Source organism: Mastomys coucha, unplaced genomic scaffold, assembly GCF_008632895.1.
Source record: "Mastomys coucha isolate ucsf_1 unplaced genomic scaffold, UCSF_Mcou_1 pScaffold18, whole genome shotgun sequence".
In the NCBI taxonomy this organism is placed as follows: domain Eukaryota; kingdom Metazoa; phylum Chordata; class Mammalia; order Rodentia; family Muridae; genus Mastomys; species Mastomys coucha.
This window is the reverse complement of record NW_022196900.1, coordinates 46,175,375-46,188,526: the sequence shown is the minus strand read 5'-3', so window position 1 is coordinate 46,188,526 and position 13,152 is coordinate 46,175,375. Positions and strand designations below refer to the sequence as shown.

At 43.1% G+C, this 13,152-nt stretch overlaps 1 protein-coding gene across 6 annotated transcripts in view; it reads right to left on the bottom strand.

The window, feature by feature from the left end:
* The window catches only part of Adamtsl1 (ADAMTS like 1), an 895,122-nt gene that overhangs the window by 41,169 nt on the left and 840,801 nt on the right, over positions 1-13,152 (bottom strand). For all 6 annotated transcript variants that reach the window (XM_031377794.1, XM_031377795.1, XM_031377796.1 and 3 more), the window contains 2 exons: positions 3,261-3,440; positions 366-500 (listed from right to left, as the gene is read on the bottom strand). In XM_031377794.1, coding sequence (XP_031233654.1) covers positions 366-500; positions 3,261-3,440 — 315 coding nt within the window. The remainder of the gene's footprint in view (positions 1-365; positions 501-3,260; positions 3,441-13,152) is intronic.

Here is a 13,152-nt window from a genome sequence, read left to right as displayed (position 1 = left end):
TAGCTATTTCAGAGTAAGAGAGATTAGAGGGCTCATGGTGAGGGGGAGACACAGAAAGGGTTTACTACCCGTTTCTCAGAGTTCAGTGAGTGCCCCTGAAGGAGAGGGTCTGGGCCACGGCATCAGCCCAAGAGGGGCCATATTGGAATCCAGACAAACTATAGAGTCCAGACTGAGAGCTGCACTCACCTCATGTGGAAAGTCAGCCAAGTTTCCACTGGTGAGTCTGGATTCTGTAGGCAATTTAGTGATTTCCTGTTGGCCACCCCCCACTGCTGCCTCCCTCCCACCTGCAGGCAGTCACCCATCCATAAATCCTGTCCAGCCCTGGATTTTTGCCCAATGTTTCAGAGGGTTGGACTCACCAAGGAGAGCGGAATTCCCAGGATCCAGGACCAGCTGTGTTCCCAGAGGGGACATAAGCACTGAAGGAAGGTTCGGTCCAGTGGCTAAGAGCAAGGCCCTGATGTCTTCCAACTGTGTGGGGACTTGGGGGGGATCTGGGAGAAGATAGATGGTGAATTAGGAAGTTAGAGTATACATGCTATGTTCAGGCCAAGAGAGGATAGGCATGCACCCCTGTGTGTGTATGACAGGCATTGCTGCAATGGATGTGCAACCTCATTTTTTCCTATAGAGAAGGTATACCTATGAAGGTGAGTTTCAAACTTAATATTTGATGCCTGAAATAACAAGGTCTGTAATAAGAACCAGGTCTGTGAATCTCAGGAGTTCTCACTTTATACTGCTTTAAAGCACACTACCACTGGGTCATTCTAACAATGTAGATAAATTGAAACATGTTACAAAGATGGTATTTTTTTTAAAGGACAACTTTAGCATTTACTATATGCCAAGTTGTGAGATAAATAGTTTTAGCCTTTTTTTTTTAACTTAACTCATAATATCTTTAGGAATGAGGCAATTTGTAACTGTCCCTACAGATAGAATACTATCCAAGAATTTATTTAAAAGGATTTGTACAAGAACCCTTTTCAGTGAGAGACAATCTAGTTGTGAGGTTGATTTGCTCTGTAGTCTAATTCTTATGACCAAGCAGACCAAGCATATAAAAAGGGCCCAAAAATATTACTATGAGGTGTCATGCAAAATATTCCAAGGAGTCGGGGATGAAGTCTTCAGTGGTGGCTTTGGACAGGACCCTACCAAGTGCTTGGCATTTTGTTAGCATTTGTTAGCTATGTACATAAATAAGTGTTGATGGGGTCTACTTCAGGAACATTTTTATCTTTATGGCTTTGCCAAAGACCATCACAGAGATAACACAATGGTGAATTGTGAATCATATATCTACATAATAAACAGAGAGCACTCAACCCTTTTTATAGGGTAAATGTGTGCTTAGAAATCCACATTTTGAACTTTGGCTGTGGCATTATACACAGTCTACTGGGCCTTAGCGGCTCCATTATAAATACCTTTTTGAGTAAACAGCCATCATCAAAGTATCTTTATTCCTCTCCTCCTCACTTATTTATTTATTAAAAGCAAAAAGCTCATTTTGTCTGAGAAATAATCTATTTTCCTTGGGCCAAATGTTAGCCTCTGCTTATGTTCCTACAGCTTCTATGGCAATTCTTTGTGTGTATGTGTGTGTGTGCCTATTGTATCTTCTCAGTGGAAACGTAAATTCTTCAGGGGCAGATTCCCCTTCATTTTTCTTCTAAAACCTTATGTGTGTCCACTTAACATGGGCTGAGGTAACACAGCCATCTGTCCACTTGTTACGTGGACGAAGGAGAACCAATGCCACATCCTTCCTTGTTGAGCTTTCAGACTAGAAGTTAAGTCACAGGATTTGATATCAAATTTCATTTTGATAAACAGAATTTCCCCTTTAAGAATTAAGCCATATTGCCACTGATAAAAAAGAAGTACATTCATATTGACATTTGTTAATTACACTAAGACTCCTAATAAAGAAAAGCCCATCAAAGCATCTGAACAGAGATTGGTTTCTTCTGGGAGGTTTGATTAAAATGGGGAAGGAATCCTGCTCATGCACGGTATTCATGGTCATACAGGAATGACCATGCATGTGGAATGCAGGAAGACTTGGCTTGGAGAAAATACTTCATTGCTGATGCCACAGTAGTGTTCCTAAGTGCCTGCCCATCTTTGTTATCAGAGATGACAAGGAAGAGTCATCTTCACTGAGAGAAAAATCCTACCAGTGAGCACGATCACTCAGCGTGACCCCAGAATAACAGCTCGGTTGATGAAACCCCGGGGAAAACAAATGACACCCTTCTGTTCTCTGGGCCAATTTTCTGTGGCTTCTTATAAAGTCTGGAGGTTTATTGCAGCCACCAGTGAGATGAAACTGCAGCTGGGCCCTTGGATTCTGAGTGGGAGGGGGTGAGGTACATCATCGGCGGTGGGTGTGAAAATCCAAGTGTAAGTACACAGTATGTTGATGTATACATGTGTGGCTGTCATTATTATTTCTCACCTTTTGCACCTACCCCTTAGAAAGAATGCTCTCTCTTGGTGAGAGAGTCAGGATATGGGCTCTAAGAACTGCGCTAGTTTTAAAGGGCAAGAGCCCATCTAGAAGCTTCTGTTCAATGCCACCCCCATACCCCAGATTCAGTGAAAAAGAAACAGAAGGTGGGCAAAGCAGGCTACAGCTCATAAGGTAGCCAAACTCTGTCCTAGGGAAACATCATGGTGGCCAGTGGCCAGCAACCATTCTTACTCGTAAACTGCTATTTATACAAGGACCTATGACAGACTTTATAATAAGGAGTTCTTATGCTTGGGACATGCATACAAAGATCTTATGCATACTACCTGGAAATGGGTGAGAAAAGTTTAACATTTTATGACATTTTTATATCTATGTTTCTCATTTGCTTTTCAAAGAAAAGCCTAGCATGGGAATTAAAACTTATTTTCTTCTGCCAGCTCCAATTGATGACCCTTGTTCCCTAGCAATATGGGAAATCCTCAATTGTCAGGTTCCCCATAGAGAATAGCATCTAAGATTTAGCAAGGTGAATAACTCGTCCAGTGCCACCAAGGATAAGTAACAAGAGGTGGAGCCAGTTCTTCCACTCAGCTTTGGCTGACCCCACATTCTATTTCTGTTGGGAGCGCTGCTGATTGCAGGATGAATGGACAAAGGCACACTGCCTCTGTTTTACAGTCTCAATCCAGTAAGGGAATAGGGAGGTAGAGGGTGGGGTCAGTCATCACCCATGGTCCAAGTGAGGGTGTGATTTTAAGAAGCTTTTTACCTAGAATCAGGAGCTGTGTGCTCTCTGTCTGTTCTCCGTGTAGATTGGCTGCCCTGCAGGAATATAGGCCTTGATCAGAGAAGGACACATTTGGGAGCAGCAAGGAGCCCTCGTGCAGATGGTGGGAGGAGCCCAATTTGCTTTTATTTCTGAACCAAGTGACTTCAGCTTCAGGTACACCTAGGGAGACAAAAATATGCTCATCAGACAAATGTTCAGGTGAATCCAGGACATTGAGAGGCTCTGGCCAGCTCGGCCCGCTCTGCAGGAAGCATCTGCCTGGGCGTCTTCTAACGTACTTCAGCCAAACCAAATATCACCTTGGACGTCTCACTGTCTCTGGAGCATTTGCTTTTTAAGACTTCTAGAGAAGAGGCAGGAAAGGGGAGGCCAGTTAAATGGGGAGGAAATGGTGGCAGCTGGTAGGGCACTTGCCAAGTCACAAGAATGTTTAACTTCTTTGGAGAAAACCTCATAAAGTAGAAAAACTAAATGTATATACTTCATAAAAATGAAAATCTTACAACTGAGACAAAAATAGTGCTCAGTAAAAAAAAAAAAATCAAGATATAGGAATATATCCCACCTGATTTCATGTTCGTAAGCGATATACAAAAACTGGTAGCATTACACATTTGTGAAGTCTCACCAACATGGCTGCTTAACAAGACCAGAGCAAGAACCACACCAATAGATGTGTTAACACAGAACGCAGAATTTCATTGGGGCCTCAACCCTAGACAAAAACCTATGGGTGACTAGGGGACACTGTGAGCAGGAGAAACAGTTTTCCCCAGGGAAGAGCGCCAGACTACTATGCGCTACCAACTGGGCAGCCCAGAAGTCACATACATACAAGTACCATTGTATGGATGGAGCAGGCTATCTTTACAGAGGCCTTTAATTTGAGAGAGAATAGCAAGGTGATGGAAGGTGGGAGAGGCACATGTTATGGATTGGAGGGAGGCCAGGGCAGGGGAAGTCATGAAATTATAATTTAATTAAAAAATCAAAACAGAAAACCAAGCAGCATTAGTTTATGTTAACAGGCAGGAGGATGAGCGGTTCCTTTGAGGAGTGCATGAACACAGGGCGGCTGTGACACAGAGAGGGAAACAGAGGCTGGGTCTTTGGCAATGCCAGTTCTGACACAAATGGTCAGTTGTGGATTGTTCACTTGGCGTCTTTTTGATACAGACACTTTTTTTTTTAAATGTAGGTGTTATGTTAAGAATAAAGCCAAAACACATAAAACATCAAAACACATGGTTGACCCAGACAAATGGAAGCTGCTAGGAATCATGCTTCTATTTTTAAAGCTGCCATGGTTTTGATAAAAAAAAAAAAAGATTATGTGCATGCATGTTCATCTGTGTGTGGGGATATGTATGTCAATGCAGGTGCCTACAGAGGGAGGCCAGAGGCATCAAATCTGCTGGAATTTGGGTAACAGGTGGCTGTGAGCTCCCTGATATGGGCTCTGGGAACCTAACTCATATCCACTGTGGGAGTAGCATACAATCTTAACCACTGAGCCATCTTTCCAGCCTCTCTCATTTGGATTTTGCATCCTTACAAGTCCCCCGTTTCCCCAGGCATAATCTTCTGGTTGGCAGAACTTCTAAGAAGTGGGTCAATCTCAGGCCCCTCTTTACTCTTTTGCCTGCTGGGCCTATGGTGTATGGTTTTCCTCTTCTACATGCCTATCTGGTGATCTATTATGTAACTACTGAGTCAAAGTAACAAGCCAGTTGATAATTGATGCCTCCAAAACCGTGAGTCAACAGGAACTTTCTCTTTATGAGTTGGTATCTTGGGTGTGTTGCTACAGTGTCACAAGGGTGACCCAGACAAAGGCTATCTTCTCAAACCAAGAGAACACAAAGTGGTGACATCAGAAGCAGGAGAGAAAATGGACCAAAGGATAGACCTCTGCCCTTCCACCATCTATTCTTATGTTTTGTCTGTGACCGTCAGAGAGATTGTGCATAGTCACATTATGGGTGCCCATCCTTGGTGGCCAGGTTCTGTACTCTTGGAACAACCTGGGCTCCCCAGGAAGGTTCCTTGAAGTTGACAGGTAAGCAGTTTACAGTCTGTGACAAGAGCTCCTAGGTGGCCTTCTGAAGAGGCTCCACCAGAAGACGGGCTCTGAGGGAGCTGGAGGACTGAATGTTTGGAGTGTCGACTCCCAGGCTTCTAGGCAGCAGAAGCTTTATCTCTTTTACCACCCAGCCCGGTTTGCCCACAGAATTCTGCAGCAAGCATGCAAGTAATGTTTAGAATGTCAAATACTGGAAACTGGGGCCAACGCCAAGAAAAGCCAAAGACCTAGACTTCTAGTCTAATGACTTCTCAGAGCTCGGGCTATATTTTGTCCTCAGACAATATAGTGCTGCCCCAAACAGACTTACAGCTAGCGGTCCTGACCTCCCCGAGGAGTGACCTGTGCACCTACTATTTGCCTTAGTTGTTCAGGAAGAGTAGGCTTAATAGGAGGGAATTCCAACTTGGGTATTGAAGCCTTGCCACCCCAGGAAGAGATAGACAGTGATTCATCTCGATGATACAAGGCCTGACTCCGCAAGAGAGAGGCTGCCAGTGTCTCCAGACACGCCTTGAGAAAAGATGCAGGTGAGAGGCAGAAGAGTTTCCGTTGTAGCTCCACTAGGGAGAGCAAGCGCATCAGGGTGTCTGCCCATGCCAGCTAGGCCTTTGAACCCTGAGCTCAAATTTTCACATTAAATTTTTTTTTTTGTTTGTTATTGAAAAGTCCCTATAATGGAGTTGAAGAAAAAAAAATCTAGTTATTTCTCTCCCCAAAGCATAGAGGAAAATGGGTTCTCATAAATGATTAGTATGAGGGTTCTTGACTCCTGCACTGAATTACTTCCATACAGCACACACTGAATTACTTCCATACAGCACTTAGTTGGGGCATCTTCCTTTTGGTCCCCAGTGGGAACAAAAAGCTGTTTTTGAGAATGGCAAGAAGGTCTAGGGAATGAGATGACATGAGCCTTTCATTTGATGGAGAGGGAGTGCTGCTTAGGTAAACAGAGAAGTTAGTACCCCCATGACTGCCTTGTTGGAGCTTATGTTCCTAGAGGCCACAGTTACAGCCCTGTATGTGTATACTCACACTTCTGTGGTATGATGCCCTCAGCCAAGAGATGCAGAGGAGAGAGCAGATGTATGGCAGGGGGAGGAGGGAACAGAGAGAAAGGGAAAGAAACCAGGGGTCAGAGTGCTCACAGAGCTATTTCTTACTTCTCTGGGAACTGATTGAAATGTTCCTGTTCCCTGTATTATTCCTTGCGTTGTGACCTATAAAGTCAAGCTTCTCGATGAGGACAAGATGGGTATACCCTGGGAGGGATAGTTCTCTGCTGAGATCAGATTAGGCTTCATGGAAGAGATGGAGATGTTCAGGGGTAGCAATGGGAAGGGGTGTATAATACTCTTTACTGTACTTCACACTACTCTCAAGGAGAAGAAGATTATATGGAAACCAGTCTCTGATCTGTTTAGTAGCAAACATTCCTCAGGCTCACCCTGGATGAGACCTGCATTGTGAGCTTGACAATGGGTTATCTCCGTTGCCACAGTTTAGGGATTTCTCATTTGGGACTGTGGACCTCAGGGCAGAAAAGGACACAATCAAAATACCTGGAGTGATGTCCAGCCCTTCCATGACAGGTTTGGACATTGTGAATAAAGAATACGGAATGAAGAAAATAAGCAAGGCACCATAGAGCTAGTCCCCCTTCTCTCTTAAGGGATGGATACTATGCTTTAGAGACTCTCATTAGCCCCTAGATGTGCCAACACATAGTTGGAAAGGCACCAGCCATATTAGCCTAATCCCGATGTTCAGAATACCTCGACACCAGGAGTGTAATGAGCTGGGCAGAAATAGCCCACTGACATCATTAAGAATAATACTAACTAAGCATTTACTATATGCCAAACATTACAGAGATGTAAACACTTATTTTCCATAATGATCTCAACAGGCCATGTCCTAATATCAACTCCATTATATAAAGGAGAAAAATGGGTCTCAGACTAAGAAATCTAGAGAGACAGCTCAGTGGGTAAAGTGGTTGTACAGCCAAAAACTAGAGTTGGGGTCCCTAACACTGAAGTAAATGACAGGGTGTGTGAGGCAGCTTGTATGTAATTCCAGAGCTTAGGAAGTGGAGACAGAGGATCTTCCGAGCAATCCGGCTAGCTGTTCTAGTCAAATAATTGGGCTCCAGGCTTAGAGAGAGACTCTACCTCAATATAAAAATGGTAAAGGACTTATTGAGGAATCTACCCAGCATCAAACGCTGGCCTCCTAATATAAACCTACACATGTGTACATGGATACACACATACACATACCCCATAAACATGCACATTCAAAAGAAAAAAAAGTGCCTATAGTCACTGGTCCCTGCAGCTTGTTGTGGCTGAGCCAGTCACTAACCTAGCAATCTCAGAGTAGAGATCTATATGGCAATACCTTCAATGTCAGGCACTTCTTTCTCAACAAATACACTTCACAGCCCGTTGTCATGCTAGACTGTCTCTTTAGAGGACATGTGATGTGCCTTGCTGCGATTTCTAGTTATCTTTTGTCCCCCTTCAGAGCTGAGGACCAAACCCAGTTTGCTAGGCAAGTGCTCTACCACTGAGCTAAATCCCCAACCCCCTGCTCTGATTTCTAAGCCATTAGATCTTTAACTATGGTCATATCTTATTTTATTTTTGTGCTTATTGTAGCACCAACGCTGTTGTGAGGAAGGAGGCCCCTAGAAGCTACATAAGCTATCTGAATTACCTATCTGTTGTTGGAAAGTTCTGTCATGTTTTGGAAATGTTCTCCCCTTCATCTGTTGTAGCGCGCCAGTACACTCTGCCTAGAGTGTTGTCTGAGAAATGGCAGAAAACATACTCTGCAGCAAAGGGCAGCCTGGAACTTTACCTGTGTCCACCAATCACTTGTCCAAGCTCCATGCTGAGCCCCTGGGTACTCTTTGTGTCTACAAAGGGGATGCAAACTAACCTGTGTCTGCTTTATCCCCCCCTACCCCCACCTCTGGGGTACTTCTTAACAGCAGCACAGTGTTCTCCCTTGGAAGGACTAATAAATGGGTCTAGTCAGAATGGCTGGTAACAGGACCGATTACAAGAATTAGTGCCTTTAATCTCCACTGAGCTGCTGGGAAGCGTGATGCTATAATATCCCTTTCTTCTTTAATATCCCAGACAGGATATTCTTGCTAACTGGACCATTTGTTATACTTGGAGGGCTGCTTGTACCATGGCAGCTTGTCAGCACCTTGAAGTGGGGTGTCTAAAGGTGTACTTTTTCATATGATATGTTCTTGAAGTTTCTTGTATGTGTGTGTGTGTGTGTGTGTGTGTGTGTGTGTGTGTGTAGTGGGGTGGTACTGGGCTTGGTACAAGAAAAGACAATGGATACAGTGATTCAAATATCAGCTTTGGCGACTAGTCTGAGGAACCATGGTGGCCTTGACAAGAGGCTTGCAGCTTTCCTTTCCTGTTCCTCCTCAGGAACTGTGGCAGACACTGGTGGTCATCCTCAAAACCTTTTTATTCTTTTTCACAAGCGATGTCGGAGGATAGGTCTCAGTATCTCTCTTAGTTGTAAGTGGCCACAGCCTGAGCTGAGTGAGAAGCATTAAGTGGCTCTTTCGTTATGGGTCTGGAGAGCTTTCCCAGCTCTCCCTCAGTCTCTTTCCCTTCCTGATTTACAGGAGGTGGGGGGAGGGAGAAAGATATCCCAAGGAGACCTTAGAAATTCAACGGAATGAAGGTCCCTGTACCCTACGACCCTGAATGATTTAGTGAGGGCAGATGCAGTCCAGTTGAACACTGTGAATTCTTAAGAAAGCCCCGATAATCTATTGTATCTGAAGAATTATGCACTGGGGGATAGTAGGATTTACTTTATACTAGACTCTAACCTACCCTAACTGATGCATTCCTCTTTGGCTTCTGAACCACTCATGTCTATACCACCAGTTCTACTACATCATCAAAACCCTTCAGAAGCATCCCTTGCTCTTAGGATAAAAAATCTAAACTGTAGTATAATAATCTGTCACTTGTCCAGCACTTGTAAGATCTAGTTCCTGCCTGCTTCTTTACTGCCCAGCCTCATGTGCCTTCTTTATCTCCTCCGCCACTGGCAGCCATAGTTTATAGACCAGCCAGATTTCACACACGGGCCCAGAGTTCACTTTGTCAGATGCAGCATGCTCTTTCTGCCACAGGCCATTTGCACGAAATTTCCTCCATTGATATTTGACCATTTCCTAAGTCTTCTGAACTCTTACCACAGAAGGAACGGTCATAAGAATGAGAAAGTAGATTGAATCTCTTTTAAAGAAAAAAACCCATCTTACTCTCTGATTAATGTTCTCTATGTCAAAGGGTTTGGGAAGAGTGCATGGAGCTGCGTTTTACAAGTGGAGAGCACATGTGTGGGAAACTCTCTTTAATGAGAAACTGCTAATGGCTCAAACATGTGAGGATATTGGGCAGTCTAGGTGAAGTATGAGATGTTCTTTAAATAGACTTTTATATATCCTTTAGAATTAGGCTCAGGACAGACATGTGTTAATTAGGGAGTGGATAGGAAAGGGGAGGGCTGCAGCGATGAGGGAACTATGTTAGAATGTGCGTCGTGGGGAAGGTTAGGGAGGGGGACTGTGACCACAGCCTCATCTTCTTCTGCATTTCCTGAAGGGTCAAAGCCACTCTGCTATTCTAGAATAAGGATATAATGACTATCTCTATAGATGGTGCTGTATTACTACTATGTATTTCTGAACCTCTCTCCTCCCCAGATGGTAAGCTTCCTGGTTAACCTTACCATCTGTGCATTGCATCCTTGGGTTAGGAGATCTGACCTTGATTAGATATTCAATAGGATGCTGTCAGTGAGTAAAGCAAGTGAACTTGACAGTTTTCCTTTAAGCAGCTTTAATGGAGTCACTCCCCATACTTTTATAGGGTGGTGTTACTAGGGCTTAGTGAATCTTACCTAACCAGGCAGATGGCTGCTAAGCCCCAAGTTAGAGACATGGTGGAGATGATGAGGAGTAGGAGAGGGACAGAGGGGCATTAAGGTAGCTGGATGAAAGCAGTTCCGGAGCCATGTCACCTTTAGCAATGTTGTCAGAAAACTGGCTAGAGATGCAGTGAGGATCATTTCCCTGTGCATCCAGTGAATTACATCAAAACTGAGATTTCTCTCAACTGCTTTGGATAAATATGATTCAACAACAGGCACAGTTTTAGTTAGTATTAATACACATGGTACTGTGGGAAAAAAAACAAAACAAAAGCTTATAATGTTGGTTCTGCTAGACTGGCTGGCCACTGTGCTCCAGGGATCTGTAGTCAAATGCAGGGCTTAAGGTTTAATAACTGTCTCAACAATTAAGGTTGAGGATTAAGTAGGATGACATAAAGATGCATTCTCTTCCCTACAACAAAACCCCAACCCACACCCAACTATAACCTCATAGGCAATGGTCATCAAGTAAACTTCTGTCTGAGGTCCAGGCGACTGGGTCTTGGTTGCCACTACAGTGGGCCAAAACATTGTTTTTACGTCCTAGGTTCCCTGTTTTCTTCCTGACTTGGCATCTGGCTTTCACAGTTTCTTTCAAATGTTTAATTCAGTGGTTCTCAACCTTCCTAATACTGTGTCCCTTTAATACAGTCGTGATGACCCCAATCATAAAATTATTTCATTGCTACTGCATAACTGTAATTTTGATACTGTTACAAACAGCAATGAAAAGATCTGATATTCAGATGGTCTTAGGTGACCCTGTGAAAGGGTCTTTTGACCCTCAAAGGGGTAGCAACCCACAGGTTGGGAATGATTCATCTAATACCTTGTTTTGCTGTCTATTCCTCTGCTGGTTTCTCCTCCTTGCAACCCTGGTGCTCAGTAGGAGCACACAGGATCTGTCTTCTCTCTGAGGCCTATGCTCACAGTGACTAGGTGGGTAGTCCCTGTCTACACAAAGACCAATCAGTGCCTGTGTGGAGGGAATCCCTGCCAAGGCTTCCTAGCCATCTTGGGGCACAGACATGAAAGATCTTAGTTCTAGAAGGTTTTCCACATCCTTTCTTTACACACTTCAACTGAGATATGTGGTGTTTTTAGCAACAGGGTCTTATTAATTAGGTCCAATGGGCAACCAGGAAGAATAACAATAGCCTGTCTGGTTGGGTGGAGGGGGCTCTGGAGCTTTCTTGACTGACTCAGGGAGGTATCTTTAACCCTACCCTGGGATTTACCTGAGGGTTTTATTTAGTAGCATCATCCAGAAATGCTCCCTCTCAACACACATTTTTAAATTGGTTTACACAATAGTGAGTTTCCATATTGGCTTTTCAGACAATCTTAGTTTTGATCAACCCTCCTTCCTTCTTCCTCTGCCCCCCACCCATTAGAAGCTCTCTACCCCTAATGCTTCCCCTGCCTTCATATAATCTATGTTCTCTTATTCCATCTACTTTAAGACAGCCCTCACCTCATTGCCTCTTCCCCAACTTCCTTACTTATATGGGTACTCCAGGTTAGCATGCAATTCTAAAGATCTATGCATGAGAGAGAGAATATATATATTTATCTATTTGGGCCTGTGTTATCTGGCTCAATATATATTTTTTCTAGCTTCATCAATTTACCTGAAAATTTTATACTTTAATTTTTCTTTACAGCTGCATAAAACCTTATTGTGCCTATGTGCTACATTTTGTAATTCATCAGCTAAAGGGTATCCAGGCTTGTTTCCTTTTCTGACTATTGTGAACAATGCAACAATGAAATGCTTGGGTAATTATCTCTCCAGTAAGATAACAGAGTTCTTGTATATGCCCAGGAGTGGTAGCTAGGTAGTAGTGGATCTCCTAGTATTTTCTGAGGAAGCTCCATGCTGACTCTCTTAGTGGTTGTACAAGTTTAAGTTGCACCAACAATGAACAAAGGTCCCTCTTTTCTGGCACCTTCATCATTTACTTTCTTGATGATTGCCATTTTGACTGGGATGAACAATGATGTGGAACACCTCAAAAATGTTTATTAGACACCTGTACATCTTTTGAGAACTCTCTGTTAAGAATTATGGTCCATGTTTTGTCTGAGTTTGTTTTCTTAATGTTTAGGTTTTATGAGCTCTTTGTATAATCTAGTATATTCTAGGGGAGATAGAGCTGGCAAACCTTTCTTCCCTTTCTGGGTCTGCCTCTTTACTTGATGGATGGTTTGCTTTGCTGTACTGAGCTTTTTGGTTTCACGACATCCCGTTCCTCAGTTGTTGGTCTTATTTCCTGAATAACTGACAAGTCCTTCTGTCTGCTGGAGTACACTCCCCATTTCCTCCTCTATCAGATTCAGGGCATCAGGCTTTAAGTGAGGCCCTTGAACTACCTGAAGTTGAGTTTTATGCAGGGCAAGAGGAAAGGATCTAATTTTATTCTTCTCCATGTTGATAGCCAATTTCCCCAGAACCATTTATTGAGGATGTTATCTTTCTACACTGTGTATTTTTGAGCTCTTTTTCAATAATCAGATGTCTGTAGGAGTGTGGGCTTATATTGCCTTCAATTCTATTCTTTTGATCAGTGTGCCTCTTTTTGTGCTGGTAGCATACTATTTTTTATTACTATGGCTCTGCAGTATAACTTGAAACCAGGCATGCTGATACTGGCAGGAATATTTATTTATTTATTTATTTATTTATTTATTTATTTATTTATTTATTTGTGTTCAATATGTTTTTGACTACTTTTGGCCTTTATGCCTTCATATAGATTTTAAGATATTTTTTTTTTTGCTATTTCTGTAAAGGATGGT